General features: G+C 41.7%; 1 protein-coding gene across 5 annotated transcripts in view; it reads left to right on the top strand.

The window, feature by feature from the left end:
- FERMT2 (FERM domain containing kindlin 2) overlaps positions 1 to 17703 on the top strand; it is a 92544-nt gene that overhangs the window by 23627 nt on the left and 51214 nt on the right. For all 5 annotated transcript variants that reach the window (XM_067554782.1, XM_067554783.1, XM_067554784.1 and 2 more), the window contains one exon: positions 10216 to 10449. In XM_067554782.1, coding sequence (XP_067410883.1) covers positions 10216 to 10449 — 234 coding nt within the window. The remainder of the gene's footprint in view (positions 1 to 10215; positions 10450 to 17703) is intronic.

Below are 17703 nucleotides of genomic sequence, written 5' to 3'. Positions count from 1 at the left end.
CTCTGGAGACGAGGAGCACAACACCAGAGGAGCAGGTGGCTGGTGAGTTCCAGACCCACCTTCCTGGGCATGGTGGGGCTCCAGGCTCTGATCCTGGGGTGGTGGAGTTCACTCCTGCTGTTATCCTATGGCCTCCCCCCCTCCCCCCCCGCCTCCCATCCAGTGTTTAATTTGCCATGGCACCTAACAGTGCAGATTTCTCAGCTGACTTGCCAGCTAAGTCTGCTATGAAAAGTGATTTTAAGCAGCATACAAATATAATTTTTCATAGCAGACTTACTAGATAGCAATATATAAATTAGAATGATACAGATGTGTATATGTGCATATTTGTCTGACATTTTTCCTTTAAAAAAAAAAAAATTTCTTCAGGGAGAAAAAACCACCGCCAGCAAGAGTTAGTGGCTGCACTCTGAGGCCACCAACATTTTTGTTGTGAGAACTCCTGCTTTAGTCTGCCTTTTTAATGGGATCTTTAGACTACATTCACACACTATGAGGGGGAAAGAGAACAGGACCTGGTCTGGATTAACCCCTCAGTGGGGCCTAATTAAACACCCTTCTGGGACCCTACCTTCTAATATGAATAACAACAAACAGCTGTACAGTATACACACAGCTGCTGGGTGTGCTGGCCAATCAGGAAAAGCCACGTCAAAAATTTGTGGGGCTTTAAAGGGGAGGGGTGCCTTCCAGTTGCTGTGACCCCTGTTGCAGTGGAGGGTCACAATTGTGATGAGGTGGTATTGCATTGTTATAATGGGGCACTTACATCGGCCAGTCCCCTGGGAGCGACTGCTCATCCTGCTGCTCGATGTGCTACTAACCATGATGGAGAGATGGCCAGACCAAATTTGAGTGGCATTGCAAGCCTCTGCGCCAGGTGGCAACACCACTCAGGTGAACAAAGGTTTTGGGTTTTTTTCAGTTTGTGCACAAATCTGCCTTGGTTTAAAAAAATAAATAAATAAACTCCCCCTCTCCCCTAGGCCCATGCCCAGTTTGCATATGCAGTAATCTGGCCCTGGATGGGACACTTCCCCTCCCCCACGACATAACCCCCGAAAGCTCAGATCTTTACACTGCCACCTCAACAGCACCAAGGAAAGATTCAAGTACTGGCTCAGCAGGTGCAAAATGACAGCTGAATGTGCTTTTGGTAGACTGCAGAGATGCTGGCATGGTCTACTCACAAGATTGGATCTCAAGGGGGGGAGGGAATATTGCAATGGCTACAGCTGCCTGCTGTGTTCTGCATAATATCTGAAGCAAAGGGAGGGTGGGGGTGGAGCAGCTGTCTGCTGAGTTTGAACAGCTGGATGCAAAGGCTATTAGAAGAGCTCAATGCAGAGCTTTATGGCTCAAGGAGGCTTTGAAAAGACTACTTTAACAGTGAACCGCAGTAATGTGTTGTGTGTACCGTGCTCTACCTGGCCCTTCTCTTTTGGGGCCTGTTAAGAACTGTATGCTGCATCTAGGAATATAACAATGACAAGCCACCAATTTGATTTTTGAGGTGATTGCTGTATATTTATGACTTTACACTTTGTCACTGAACCTAATGAGTTGTCTCACTGTACAGTAACAAGGAAGAAGGTGCTTTCAGAACTGCAAGGCACTCTGCAGCATGTGTTGTGAACTAATAAAGACTAACTCTTTTCCAGCTAGAACTTTACTCAGTAACAAAATCAGAGCAAAGAAAAATCCTGTGCAGTTTAAAGCAAATACATTTTAAAAACTTACGTTCTGCTCACTGAATTATTATCAGGGAGAAAGAACATTCATGTCCTCTTACCTACACGTGCTGACCTGTGAAAGCCATGGTTGCCGTATGTGTGAAGCTGTGGTTGTCTTTAATGTCCCCCAGTGTGGAGGGGTAGAGGTAGAGATGTGGTATTGGCAGCTGCATGGAATGTTTGTTGGGGGTGGGAGGCAGATAGGCGGGTGCTGTAATGGAGTTCTCCGTGGACTGTGATTGTTGAACCTAAGTGAGACTGCAGTGTCTGTTTGCTACAGGAGAACCCTATTATGTCTTAGTGCATCTCCCTCTAATCTTCCTGCTGGGATGCCTGGGCCTCTCTCCCGTCCACTCTTTCCTTCTCCAGGCTGTCTGTAGTGGACACCTTCCAGGCCCATTGCTCACAGTGTAGTAACCCTGACCCTGGCATTAGCACCTGCTGCAGCTGTCCTGGGGGGCAAGACAGCCACTGAGAGGGCAGCTGAAGCTGGGGAGGTGGCTCGGAGTCCACCTGAATGGAGCAGTTGGAAAAAGCTTTTAGAGAAGAAGGAGGGAAGGAGAAGAATCTAGACACTGAGCTAGCAGATGAACTGGAGTGGAGGTAGCAGGTAATGTGATAAAAGAACAAGAGAATAAAATTAGGGGATTGGGAAGCGATGAAGGAAAGGCGGGGGGGGGGGGGGATAAGAGAGGTTTCACATCAGGAGAAGCAGAAAAAAATAGAACTGGGTATGTGCACAGACCCTATTAGAGAAGGGAAGTAGAGGAAAATGAAATCTGCAAATATACCGAAGGGAATCAAGGGAAAATACCAAAAGGAAATATTTTTGGTGAAAAAAGGGAATTGCTCAAAAAGCTGTATTAGATGAAAACAGCAAATGAGAAACCCACCCAAAAAGGAGCTAAAGTATGTGAACAGCGAGAATTTCTGTTTGAACATCTATTGGCAGAAAATAGCTCAAAGGTGTCCAATGAACAAGTGAAGGCCTATTAGGTGAAGAAACCCCACTTGTGGATAAACTTGGGGCAAAGAGGTACAGCCATAGGAAAGTTGAATCTAAGCTGCACGTCAGGCCACAGAGAAGCAAAGAACAGGACAGCAAGAGCCACGCTGGACTCTCAGCCAAGGAGAGGAAAAGTTGATTCTTCTCTGAAATGACACAGTACGTTGAGTAATCTTTTGTTCTTAAGAACAATGCTTTTGGAATTAACTGCAGGGAGTAAGGAAGAATACAGTGTACAATCTCACAAAGGTTAATGTGTTGGTAACCTGGAGCTTATTGTAAGTCGTAAGTACTTGGTAATGTTCTATATTTGTCCTCCTGGTACAACTTTTGGGTTTTCCTTTTAAGTTCTAAAAACTTAATTATCCCTTTTTTTTGTTCTGCCTCTGCCTCTTCTTGCAGTTAGCCTACTGTGGCCGGGGTCACTGTAATGGTTTGATGCAGCAGTGGTTTGTGGGATTTCATTGAACATATCCTGAGTCCCCTTCTTCTCCTTGTCTGGCCCAGGCAGTTGTGTGGGTGTGATAGGGCGGCTCGTCAAGGGCAGCAGCTGCAGATAAGAGTTACTGTTGTCCATATAGTCAAATGGAAAGTGGAAGTTAAGATTCAGAACTCCCTCCCTTTGCTCCCATAAACTTTCAACAAGACATATTTATTGACACTTTTGCTTTGGAGTACTCGTGCACAGTGCCACTCATAATACCAGCCATGGTGAGGATGGTCCGCCAGGGGTAAGGGAAACAAGGAGGGAATTGCTTGGTTGCATGCAACTGAGTATATTGGCTCCATTTTCCACAGGCGGTGGTGACTTTAGCTGGTATCTCACTCCGGAGGGTAACAAAGGCATCCCAAAGCTGCCTGGGCAGGTATGCTGCTAGCCTGTAGTGCAATGGTGCCTGCTGAAGTTATCACTGACTGGTGTGGGAGAATGTCCTACTGTGGAGAAATAAGACTCCCATCCCTATAACCCTTCAGGAGAGGATTGCAGAGTATCTCTCTGAAAGCTTCATGGAGAAGTCTCAGGAGCATTCAAGAGACACCCCTATGTATGTAAACAAACTGCTCCACGTGGACCCTTGCCTAACTTTACAGAGGAATGAGAAGTAGATACTACTGTATCTTTGTTGTCCCGCTAGCACTTTTAGTACAAATAAATTAATGAAATTGATAGCTGAGCCCGGTTAAGGTCTCTAACCATCAGAGGAGTGAAGTTCTGGAATAGCCTTCCAAGGGAGCAGTGTGGGCAAAAAACCTATCTGGCTTCCAAACTGAGCTTGATAAATTTATGGAGGGAATGGTATGATGGGACAGCCCAATTTGGCAATTAACTGATCTTTGACTACTAGCGGTAAATACATCACAGGCCACTGGGCATAACTCAGAACCCACCCCATCAGATGTCCCTACAGAGAATTCTTTCTTGGATGTCTGACTGGTGAGTCTTGCCCACGTGCTCAGGGTTTAGCTGATTGTCATATTTGGAGTCAGGAAGGAATTTTCTTCCAGGGCAGATTGGCAAAGGCTCTGGGGGTTTTTCTCCTTGCTCTGTAGCATGGTGCCCGGGTCATTTGCTGGTGGATTCTCTGTGCCTGAAGTCTTTAAACCATGATTTGAGGACTTCAGTAACTCAGTCATAGGTTAGAGGGCTATTATAGGAGCGAGTGGATGAGGTTCTGTGGTCTGCGTTATGCAGGAGGTCAGACTAGATGTTCATATTGGTCCCTCCTGACCTTAAAGTCTATGGGTCTGAGACTGTTGGCCTTCTGACATGCCTGATTTGCGGTTCCTTTGCTTTCACGCAGCACTGCTGCTGGTCTCTGCTGTACCCCTTCTCCTGTATCCCACCCCCTCATGCAGTCTGCTGGTAGATATCCATAGAAATGTGCCATATCTACACAGCAAAGGAGAAACCTGCGGATGTCTTGTCCTACCTTAAGGCTGGTCTTAGCTGTGCTCGAGCAGCTTCTTCTCCCCATAGGCCTAGTAGATCTAATATTTCCTGTCTACTCCAAGCTGGAGTGTCTGGAGTACGTATCATGGTCAGCTGGGCAGTTGCACCGAACGACGGAGAGCTGCTAAGTGCGCTTGCCAAGCTGGGCAGTCAGAAAAAGGCATTTCAAAACTTCATGGGGCTTTAAAGGGTGGGGGACTTTCCAGTCTCTGACTCTTGGAGCAGAGGTGTTTACAACTGTGACCATGGCAATCAGTGTCAGGCAATGTGGGAGAGCTGCTGGAGAGCTATTGGGATGACATAAGACCTCCAGTACATTGACTGTGGCTCAACACCACTTGGGGAGGAGATGTTATTGCGTTGCTGTAATGGGGCAGTTATATCCGTGGGAGACAAATTGGAGTGTAGACACATGCACAACTAGGTTGACACAAGGTGGCTTACATCAACCTAACTTTGTAGAGGCAACCAGGAAAAAGAGTGTGCATGTACCCATGCACAGACATGCTTGCTGTGTCACACCAGTGGATTAGCCTGGTTCACATCTGCAAGGTAACTGCAGACAAAGGGGCACAGCATGTAGTCCTGTTCTCAGGGAGGATCTTACCTACTCGTGACTAGCACCTTTAGGCAGGGTGGATAAAAACTTGATTTAAAAAAAATAGATTGGATTTTTTTAATTTAAATTAAATAAGGTTGAATTTAAATGAAATAAGCCTATTTGAAATTGATAACTTACGTTCAGGCCTAAATTTGTTGTAATCATTTAATTTAAAATAAATATATCTTCCATATTTGCTGCCAAGTTTTAAAGAAAGTCAGGCCCCAGAATAGGGGCAAGTCATTGGCCTGGTGCCTGGAATCGGAGTTTGGAGAGCTAACCAAGATTTTGACAGCAGTCGTCTCTTCTCCATGTGCACAGAGAGTATTTTCTTCATTTAAGTTTATGCGACTAGTTCGGTTCATTGACTGACCAATTCAAAGTTAAGAAACCAGTTGGTAGTGGGGAAGAAGTAAGCTTGTTTTTTCCTCTTCAAATCTAGGAATTAAAAACTAGGTGTGAGAGGACGAGATCTACTAGCTGTAATATCTTGAAGGACATTGTTTCTAGTCACGGTCCGTTCCATTCACTCACTACACATAATGCTTCTTTTTGTTTAATAAGTCATTTCGTTTTAAATGCAAAACATGTTTTGATAAACTGTTTTCCTAGGTATCCAGCACATTTAATATAAAAGTAAAAACTAAATCTGAATAAATGTAAATTAAGCTATATAATTGCTTACTAAATAAGGTATAGATAAAGTGTATCCTCCTCCTAGCAGAAAAAAGAAGCACCAAATTTAGTGTAAAGGCTATATTTAGTTGCAAATCAACATGTTTTAATGATTACCAAGCAATGAGAATCCGTATTTCTGGAGAAAATAACTAAAGTACAAATGCAAGACATGATGATAAAGAATATATTTTAATCAAGATTTTCTGCTTATTGATTTTAAATCAATTAAAGTCATTTGGATGTAAATCAATCCACCCTGACCTTTAGGGGTCTGTTTCTTTGGTAATATTTGTCCAGTTTGTCATGCCAATAAAGTCTTATTGGGTTTAAATATTTATACTTTCTTTAACATGACAGTTGCTGTACAATTAAGTAAATTTCATAGCTAAAAGTAGGAGCAAATGCGTGAGTATAAGGTAATGGTTAAAGCATGCTGCTGAAAGGCGGGGCTTCTGGTTCTGTTCCTACCTCTGCTGTGACTTGTTGTGTAGTTCTGAATGCATGATCACCACTGCTTCAATGTCGACCGTCTCTAAAATGGATCTAATACATATGATTCTTAAGTTTGTTTGGGAGTCTTAATGCTTGCAAAAAGTCATTTGAGATCTTTGTTAAATACTCAAATTCAAGAACTTGAAATAATAGTAGGAAGTGTGTTCCATAATTGCAGTGCATACAGGCAAAAACCCTTCTGCTGTTTCACAACTGTTACCAAGACAAATTAGTAAGTAGAAAATTGAGATATATTAATGAACACTTAGGAGCCAATGATAAAACATAATTGAAACACTTTCAAGTGGCCCTGTGCAAAACGAACTTTAACAGCTCGTTGCATTTTATTACTTGGGTCTCACATTTTGTTACATCAGAAAGCACTGAAAATTCCTATACCTAACATGGTCATTGAAGTATGACCTAATGGGGCTATGGATAAATATAGTAATCCAAGCTGTCTTTTTAGAAACTTGCTATCTTTTAAATGACCACCTGTTTGTAAATCTAGCAAGTTTTGTTGGATTATTTTATTCAAACTAGCTGTAAGGTAGCCACAAGATTTTTTGCAGAACTGTTTGATTTTTACACTTTTTAATGTACACCATTTGCTACTGTGTTAGTGTTAGTGTAAGAAATTGCTGCCATGGTCCAAAAAAAGCTCATCTGCTGTGTAAATCGAAATCCATCCCTGTAGGATTGAAGTTACACAAGTGTTAGAGATTCAAAATGCCTTTATTTTCAGTGCCAACTTCTGATGCTTTCAGGATAGCAGAAGCTGGACTTCATGTCCAAAGTTCATTGTAATGACTTGTCAGATTTTTGAGAGTAGCCAAGGCTTGTGCAAGTTTGCATGCTTTTCTATATTTGGTTTTGTTTAATTTGGTTGTACAAACCAGCTGAAAAGTTTAGCTGACGTTCCCACTTTCTGGCTGCAGTATTGTACCAGTAGGATTTTCTTTTTTTTCATGCTTAAAGAAACTGTCCTTTACATTCTGTGAACTTTCCTTGGTGATCCTGAGTTTAAGGTACTATGAAGGTATAAAGGAGAGATGGAAGAAGAATCTGACTTACAGTGAATCTTCATCTCTCCTTGCCTGAGCATCAGTTAGCTTCAGAAGTTCAGAGGTGTGCTTGCGGAAGTGCTTTTTCTAATAAAACTCCTAGAATATATTATTCAGTACTGTATAAGACATTTTTACAGTTGGTCATCTGACTTTCGAGGTTATCTATTTTAAAAATGCTGGTTTCAGTTCTTGCTTGTTAGTTCTTTGAACTCCAGATTTTAGGGGTGGAGAAGACTGTCTTTTACAGTAGGTATTCGTTATCAGCTCTAACTTGGGTCAAACTAATTCTGTGCTTTTAATATAACACTAGAGGATGATCAGAGCTTCTCCATCATGGATGTACTTTGTAGCACTGAGCTTTAGTTATAGCTTCCTTTTCATTGTTGAGAGTCTGAAATCCTAACACAAATCACCTAAGCTCAAAAGGATTCTCCATCAGTGTCAATTTTTCAGTCAAGACCAGAATTGGAGGGCGGAGTTCTATGGCCTGTGTTATGCAGGAGTCAGATGATCACTGTGGTGCCTCCTAGCCATAGAATCTATCAGCCTGTGAAATACACAAGTGATCATATTTTTAATATTTGCTGTATGGATGAACTTCTAATTTTTTGTAATCTATTTAGGAATGTCATGTATACATGTAGATGACCTTCAGTAGAAGCATTTTTGTTTTTTATTTACAATAAAAAATAAAGATAGCTGACTTTCATTTTTTTACTTATGCCGAGACGTAGCCCTCTTTCTTCAAAAAATGAATCCTCAAGTGCAGTGGAACAGCTTTCAACGCACCAGTTAAGAGTGTGGGGAGCATTCTTGTCCCCAGCTTTGGCAGCTGACTTGACCCACTGCATAATTTAGAGCAGCCTCAGAAACCTCTTACATGCTCTCTTGCTCTAGGGATCCTTGCTGGCATTGCACACTGTGGCCATGCTGCTTACGTTTGTTGTGAGAGGGGAGGGGTTAGAAGTGAGTGGCCAGTTCTAAACCAACCAAGGATTTCCTCACACTGGGGAAAATCCTCAGCTGCTCACTTGAGGCAGCTTTAAGTCTCCTTTGCACCACTTAACCCTGTGCAAATGAGATTTGGCAGCACTAAGGATCTGCCTTACTACACTAGGTCTATGTATTAAGGTATCCAAGAAAGACAAGATGATGATAGGATTGAAGGAGAGAACAGTGGATAGCCTGTAAACAATCAAAATCCTAACATTGTCTATACATTCCACTCGTGTCAAGTAACATCTAACTAGATTGTTGGATTCTGAGGAAGGAGCTAGGTCATTAGTCTCTATGCATATTCTCCACCTATGGAACTATAGACAAATGTCAGAGTAGTTCAGGGGAGTACTTTACTTGCAGTGTTGCTGGTGCACTTACCTTTAAAAGTGTAATTGGGGAAACGGGAGCCGAGGAGTAACAGTGGCATGTTGCAGCATACAGTACGCACTGCAGGTAGATGTGTGTAGTTGGTAACTTTCAAATATTCGTTATCAGTTGGAAGTGCCTTTTTGGTTTGGTTTTTTTGAAGCGTGGGGGTCCCAATATGAGATCTCTTTTTATAAAGAGGCCTGATTTTTCAAAGGATCAGAGTTCTTTTACAACAAAAGCTTAATGTGTTAGTAGGAGCTATTTGTGGTTGTTAGGGGGTAAGGTGTGGGGCTAACTCACTTTTATTTTTCACTAAATTACTCTGAAAGCACGGTTTAAAAAATCATGCTTCTGTTTTGAAAACATCACACCCTTGCTGTTTATAGGTAACTTTCTTCAAGTCTTTCAGTTGTTATCTTTCTTATTTTATTCATTTAAGGGTAGAATCAGTTTGTGTAGAATCAGTTACACTGCTGTCTCTGTGCAGGTGACCAGTTTCACCTTTTTGGTTTTATGGATCTCTTGTACCACAACATAAGAAATTACAGTAAAACCTCAAAAATTGGCAAGGGGAATAAGCAGCAGATGCCTTCAGTATGAGATATTGACAGGAACTTGGGACGCGAACCCAAGTCTCCAAGCTCTGCTATTGACTGTGTGTCTGTGATCCTTAATAAGTCACTTCATCTCTTTGTGCCTCAGTTTTCCCTCCTAGCCTTTGTCTTGTCTCTTTACTAATAATTATTATTGTGGTGGTGCCTAGAAGCATGTTGTGGTAGGTGCTGTGCAAATATGTAACAGAGATAAATGGTCCCTGTCTCAAGGAGCTTCCAATCTAAGAAGACAACAGATGCATGTAACAGACAAGGGAAGCACAAAGAAACAATGAGACCATACTGCTCAGCACAGAAAGCAATTGGTCACAGCACACCAGTTTGCTAACCACTTAGTTGCTGCCTGAAAAAAATGTATAATCTCTCACTGTATTCCTACATCTGAGATCAGCTTCCCGTTGTTTGTGGTGGCCAGTACCTGCTATTGGAATACAAATAATGTATCTCAAAATACTTACTTGAAACTGACTAGATTTCATGTTAGAAGGCAAGGTGGGTGAGGTAATATCTCTTATTCTACCAACTTCTGTTGGTGAGAGACCAGCTTTTGAGCCACACAGAGCTCTTCTTCAGGTCTGGGAAAGGTACCTACACTGCATACATTAATAGATTTCTGGTTGACTGTCCGTTTTAATTAATACATTTTCAAGTAGAAGTAAAATCAGTTCTTAATCTATTTTTTTAATTACTTTTTCCCTCTAGATGTTAAGAAAGATTGGTCAGACCATGCACTGTGGTGGGAAAAGAAGAGAACCTGGCTCCTTAAAACACACTGGACCTTGGATAAGTATGGCATACAAGCTGATGCTAAGCTCCAGTTCACGCCTCAACACAAATTACTCCGCCTTCAGCTTCCGAATATGAAGTATGTGAAGGTGAAAGTGAACTTCTCTGATAGAGTCTTCAAAGCTGTATCTGACATCTGTAAGACGTTCAGTAAGTATCAGATACTTTGAAAGCTAAGAGGTCATCTTCTGATATCTAGACAGCTGTAATTGCTCAGTCAGTTTAAAGTGGTGTTTTATCTGCCATGTCAGCCTTGTAGAAAATCAAACATGAAGGTTTTTAACTTTTTTTCTTCTGTCTTGGGTTACACAAGCTGATGCTACCTAATGTTAGTCTATTTTTTTCTTTTTCTTTTACTGTCTGACAACAATCAGGGAATAAAATAACTTGTTGTTTATAAAAATCCAGTGCTGAAGATGAAACTATTTAATTAATGGGGCTTAAGTTTCTGTAGGCTTTCAAATATCTTAATTGGTAAAGAGAGATTTTCCTCATCAAGATCAAATGTAATTTTAAACAAATACAACCTAGAAAACAGTCCTTATTAAACAAGGCTAAAATCAAACATTTCCATGTTGTTAAAATTCTTGGGGTTGCCTCTTAATTTGTATGTAAAATTGTACAGTGGATAACTTAAGACATTGACGTTTCTTTTGTTAAACTTCAGTTTAGTGGTGACTGCCTTCATGACAGTCAGTGTTACCTTGCTTGTGTGGGAGGTTTGCAGTGTTTTCCTTCACTCCAGTGCAGTCTTCGTTCCAAAAGGAAATGAGCCCCGGAGTGCTGTCTTCCTAACCGGAGTCTGCCTTTTGAGCTTTATCATAGTAAATCTATTTTGGCTTTCAGAAAAAAAGATATGGATTACTCTTGGCTGACCCATTCATGTCATTTAGGCAGGAAGCGTCCAGCTATAAGTGAACTATTAGGACATGGTCTCCAATACATAAATAACAACATTATCCACAAATTATGAAACTGAATAAGATTTTTACAGTAGCCTTCTTTTTGTCACTGTTTTAATGGCAACTGAAAATTGCAGTCTTTTTAAAAAAATAAAGCTTAAGTAGCATTATTTTAGAACAAATACTCTTACTATTTTTTAAAAAAAAATACTTCTCTATCCAGGTATTAAACCCTTTATTGCTAAAGATGTCATGAACTCCTGATTTGTTGCTAGTGAATTTTTATCATAATGAGTCACACCAGGAGATTCTGATGTGGTCAGTCATTGAAGGAATGACTAGCTTACTAGCTGATGCCACAGAATATTTGGAACCTTAAAAGGGTGTAAATTGTAGTACGTCGTATATTTCAAGAAGGAAATTCCTCAAACTAAGGGACTTCCAAGGGCTGGGAAATGGAATAACTTTCCTCCATCCTACCCGACTAACTCAACTGCAACCTTCTGTGGGTGAGAGAGAACTCTTCATTGCAACAGGGTGCCGTGCTGTTATTGGGAATGTTTCCTGCATCTCCTGCCTCCCTTTCCTGCCTTCTCCCCAACTTTGGAAGAGTTTGAGTACGGAGGCATGTTGGTTTTGCAGAATTTCTTACCAGTCCAAAAGACCAAAGAGAATGCCCACTGGAGAAGTGGATTGATTGATTGAGCAGATTTGACAAGAGAAAACAGGGACTATTCGTTACCGAACGTCTGAGAGGAGAGAGCCAGTTATCTCCAAGCATGTATTCACATTTTTCTTACTCAAAAAATAATTTGTATAGAGTCTGTCAGACTAAAAGATCATCTGGTTGTGAGAAAGGGAGTCTCACTAGAAAATAGAGTGCCCTACTGTTCTTGGCACCTGTCTGTCCATCTTGTGACCAAGCTAGTTATTAGCTGGCCAGATGAGCTGAAGGTTCTGGGGTTTTTTTGTTTTTCATTTCCCAAAAGGGTGTGGGTAGCAGGAACCTATCCAGTCCCCTTTGGCAAATAATCTGAACAGTATTGCTCAAAATATTAAGAGTTTCCACCAGCATCCTCTGTTCTCCAGTGGTTCGCTGAGCATTACACACTTGGCTGTTGCGGGGGCAGCTCATCCCAGCTCTTTGACACCTCTTCTCCTGGGGCATGAAGTTGTGGGTGGGGACTGGTCTGTTTAAAAAAAAAAAAAAAAAAAAAAAAAAAGAACCCCAAGGTTTTAAGTTTTAGTTTCCCATGCAAGCTTCCTAGAAAAGATACCTACATCTAGTCCCAGTTTTGGGGAACAGAGAAACTGTTTCCTTTGAATACCAGCTACTAAGCAAGGCCTACCTTCTCTGCCCTAAGCATGAGCTCAAAGGCTTTGAGCAATCAGCTATCTCCCTTCTACTTGCATCAAGGCAAGTCTGAAAGAGGCTGCACTTTATTTTTCAACCCAGTGGGAAGCCATCTTCTTGGCTTCTTGAGTCCTTTTCCATAATTTCCCAAGGGTGTCCTGTCTGTTTTCTTTCAGCTTCCTTTGCTCCCCAGGATAATATCTCCCCTTTTCCTTTTCCCAGTTCAGGAGAAACAAATAGGCAACATAAAACTCAGAAAGGAGATCACGGCTTAAAAAGCATTTCCTATCTTGTAGTTCTTTACTGCTGCCAGTTTCTGTAGTATCTGAGTGCGGATGGGGGAGTGGCTACTTCTTGTAGCCAGTATTTTGCTGATTATTTTGAGATTTGTCCAGTTAAACCCTGGAAACAGCAGATAGTAATTACACCAGTGGTATGACCTATATGCAGTGTCCCTTTTTATCTGACTTTTTAAAAATGGAGAAATTTATAGTCCAGTGTTGTCTATCTGTATCAGAGTGCAGGAGGAAAAACTGTTTTAACAACTAAATCACTGCCTTGTGTTTTGGCTGTCATGGAACACTCTCTTTTAACCCCCAGAATGCTTAACTATATAATTCAGAGGTTCTTGCTCATTAATCATTCCATATTTAACTGTAATCCTTGATGCTGTGAATCATGGTGAGCAAGCTAACTTAAGTAGTTACATTTTTAGAACATTAATAAAACACTCCTGCCTACATGTAATTAATTTGAAAGGTGAATTTATTTTGGTTTTGCCCTTTACTACTTTATACACACTGACAAACAGTGGTAAAAACATTATTAAGGTTATAATGTCAAGTATTGAAAAGTTAGGAAATGCCAGAATTAAGGTTGCACAGGGAACCTTAATTTGGCCCCTTGTATGCATGTATTATGATACAGTCCTTAATTACATGATCACATAGTATCTATCTTTTCCAAAGGACCCTGTTTAATACAGTGCACAGGATGGTCAGTGCTCACTTAATGAGTGGTTACTGAATATTTTTGTTTACTCTTTGTTCAGTGTGTGTCTCCATCCCTTATTGATTGCACACTACACAATCCCTGCTCTGAATGCAGAAGTATTAATTTCCTCATGTGGGTTTCTATCATGCTCATCACTGTAGTATCTCAGTGCTTCACAAATATTTATTTTCACAGGCCCTCTTGAAGTGAGGGGGTATTACTATCCCCATTTTATTGATAAGGACCTGAGGCACAAAGTCTAAGATCAAAAGTATTCACTAGTTTTGGGCATCCAATTTGGAATGTTTTAGATGTGATTTCCTGCCCCTGTGCACTTAGAATTGTAGAGCACTTTATGTATTCAAAGCACAGTTCCCCACTGATTTCAGGTGCGATTGAGTCCCCTGCATGTCTGCAAATCAGACCCCACAGTCTTTATTCAAGCACCCAGAAAATGAGGCGCACACAAAATTAGTGACCACCTCTGCGTGTACAATAGAGATCTTCTTCTGTTTGCTTTTTCATGTTAGAAATTTAGGTTCTTGCCACCTTTGTTCTGAAGGACCTGACTGATGATGGCAAAAAGCTGCAACTTGAACTGCAACGTCTCCCTTGGGGAGGGAATGTTTATTTTAAACCGCTTGCATGGAGAGCTATAGCACTCCATGAAACATCACTGTCTAGGTCCTCAGAATCTTGCTCAGGTTGTCCAACGAAGACAAAAGTGAGGATCTGACATCCAAATGTCCATTGTTTTTTGTTTTTGTTTTTTTTTTTTTGGGGGGGGGTGGGAGAGAGAAAGGGAAAGAAGAGAGCCATGTCTGAGACTGTCTTACAGAACAAAGAAGAAAGAGGGCCAAAAAGACCCACGTTAGCCATTACGGATATGTGTCTTTTTGAATCTGAAGAGTCAGTGATGGGCAACAATGTTCAAAACTTCCTTTTGGAACACAGGGAGGGCCGCTCTCGTGTAACTTGCAAGAATGCATTGTGGTTATCTTAAGTGGCTTGTTTGAATGTTTCAGTTACTGTTGAGCGGGTGGAAGGGGGGAATCTCATCCTCAGAACAAAAACGGTCAGGCTAAGAATCTTGGGCAGAATTTACTGCAATAGAAGAATGTATGTCAAAAGAGTAACAGACCAGGAATGTGCTATTTGTTTGCCTGGTTGTCAACTGAGGAAAAGAGGACTTGAAAGAGAAACTGTGCATTGTCGAAGAACAATTAAATTTTTTTAATAAATGGGACTGCGTAGCTAGGCATGGAGTAACTGTCTGAACTCTGTACTGTTAATAGTTCACAAGGTGCTTGAGCTGGTTTTGAACTGTTTTCTGTGGTATACTATGTGTCATGGCTAACAGTGCAGTTACACTGAATATAAATGAATTACTTGGCCTTGGATGTTATGTCAGTGTCACCATAACTCTTCTGTCTGGCAATCAATGTCATAATGCAATGCATGACTGATTTTGCTATGAGCCCATTTTCTAGAAGGGCCTTAATTGTAGAGAACTATTGTCTTCCAGCAGTTTATAAAATGAATACATGGAAAATTTCTGGCACTGCTTCCACTACAATTACAGCTGCCTTTGCAATCAAGGTCTTGACGGTCCTCGCATACTGGTTTCAGTACAATATATTAGCTATAGTGTCTTATAACGAGAAGCATCAGAAGTAACAAAATGACCACTGTAGTTGTAGTAGTAGTAATAATAATAATAAAATTTTAAAACACCTGGAAGGGGTTAACTGGCTCATGAAGTCTTGACAGAAGCTTTTTGTGACATGTTAGTTGGCCTCTAAACTTCTAGAAACACTTTTAAACTCAACTTTGTAAAGCACTGCGCTCTTCTAGTGTTTGTATTTAGACAGGTAATTGCATATCCTATTTATCGTGTGCAGTCTAAAATAATTCCCAGGAGCTGCTGTTGTCACTGACAGGTGGCCTCTATCTCTCTTCTTTTCCTTTGGATGCTCTTCTGGGACGGCAGATGTTGCTTCCTCCCCCATTGGATCTGGGTGGACAGGTCATCTCATGGGAATACCTATGCCCCTATGGTCTTGTGAGGTTGGAAGATATGATGGGAGTCATGACCCTTTTGGCTGGTCTGTAGCTCTGGAATTCTCCTGGCAGCTTGCTCGGAGGGTTTGTGACACACTTTGACTTCTCAGTTCTGGCCTCTGTTGGCAGGAGTGAGTAGAGCTTGCTGCTGCAATGTGCATAAGAGCTGACTTCTTGCCACCCTACTGTCCTGAAGACCTTGTCGAATTGAAGGAGCATGGATGGGTTTTACCAGACAAGTGAGGGGGCTGATGGCCCAAGAGTAGAATCTCTCAGATGCCTCCCCAATTAACTTTCCCTGACTTTGGGGTGAGTCCTAGAGTAGGGCCTGTGAGAATAGAAGTGAGGCCTTATCTATAGGAATAGGCGGCGGAGTGTGTCTATCCCTACCTCTCTCCCGTTTGGGATTGTGACCTGAAAGCGGAGGCTGTTTGGGGGTGAGGGAGTTGTGAAAAGAGAGCTCATGCTATTCTGCCTCATCCTGTTTTCCTCCATCAGAACACTAAAACGGAGGCACAGCTGAACAAGCACATTTCAGACAACTTTATACAATAGTTACTGTGTTTGCCTAATCTCTGCTTGCCCTTGATAAATAGACTATGCATGTCCAGAAATAGAATTTCTCAGGCAGGTTTTCTTGCTTGACAGTTCAGTTTGGAACAGAACCTGTAGAGCAGTAGGGTGGTAAAGACTAATTTTTCATATGCAGATTTCAACCTCACATTAGGGACTTTCAGAGAAAATAAAACTCTGCTTTTTTAAATGATTTTTATGTGCCTGGGTGAGATCCTCCCTGTCAGGATAAGGCCTTTGCGGTTGTGCTTTTAATGTTCTGTGTTCCTAGCCCGCGTTATCCTAGATACAGGATGGTGGGAGATGCAGTATTGTAGGGTATACTACACTTTGGAGACAGATAAGTGAAGTATGCACCCTCTCCTCTTACAGCCTCTTCTGATGGACCTTTCTATACCACAAACAACCCCTACAATATTCTGATGCATTTTGAGGTGTAGCTGTGGAACTTGGACACCCCTTTCTTGTGCAGGAGTTTGTAGTATGAGTGGGGGAAATACCTCCACAGTTTAGACTGTAAGCTCTTCAAAGCAGAGAACCTGACTACTTCTGTGCATTATTGTACAGCACGTACTGACCGGTCAACACGAAATAACTGGTATGTAAGGTAGCAGCAGTCTTAGTGATGGCTGAATGTTTCCCATGACCACTGTATTCACAGAAATTGCCTTCATTGCATAATAGCTTCATTTGATCATGGGTTCATGGAAACTTTGCATATTCCCATGCCCTTTTACAGCTCCCTTCCAGGGGGCTCCCACTTATTCCTTCCAGTATTCTGGAAGGAATAAGAGGTCTAAGGCAGGAAACTCCTCCGCTGCTGCGTGGGCATGTGTGAGAGGAAAAACAAACAGTAAATTGCAAATGCAAAGGATTTCTCCAGTGTTGCTGCTGTTCCTGCCCATAGCTGTTCTGGTCCTGAAGCAGTAGAGTGAGGGTGACCGTATCTCCCCTTGTGCAGAAGATAATAGTATTACAATCATTGGAGCCAAAAATAAGAGGAGACTGACCCAAGCAGGGTGAGGAGATGCACTGGAAATGTAGTGCAGCTTTACAGAATTTTTATCATTCAGTAGTCCAGGCCCAAAACCTGTTTTCTACCAAGGATGATAAAATGTGATTTTTGTTTTGCCTTCCAAGCATACTTGTTTCCTGGGTCAGAAGAAACTGAACACTAGAGGGATGTCACACTTCTCTATTGGGAGGGGCCGGGGGAAAGGGTTGGCTTTACTCTCTCTCTCCTTTCTCTTCCTTAGTCTTAGAAAGGGAGGAAATAAATAGGAAGTGGAAGTGCCTATAAGAAAATCCCCTTCCTCCCCTCCCCCGCCCCCGGAGATATAACTGGAGCGGGATGGTGCATGGGGCATAAAGGAGAAGGGAAGCTGTGCAGAAAGGCACGTAGGGGGGACATTTTCCGTGTTTGTTCAGCTAACTATATTGAATTGTTTGATAAAACTCAGAACACATTGCTACTAAAATGTATTCCCTCCTGCATTATGCATAGGCACTAACATAATCCTG

Source organism: Emydura macquarii, unplaced genomic scaffold, assembly GCF_026122565.2.
Source record: "Emydura macquarii macquarii isolate MOO-44397 ecotype Brisbane River unplaced genomic scaffold, CSIRO-AGI_Emac_v2 contig_1551, whole genome shotgun sequence".
Taxonomy (NCBI): domain Eukaryota; kingdom Metazoa; phylum Chordata; order Testudines; family Chelidae; genus Emydura; species Emydura macquarii.
Note: the sequence above shows the minus strand (reverse complement) of the source record. Positions and strands in the feature narration are given on the sequence as shown.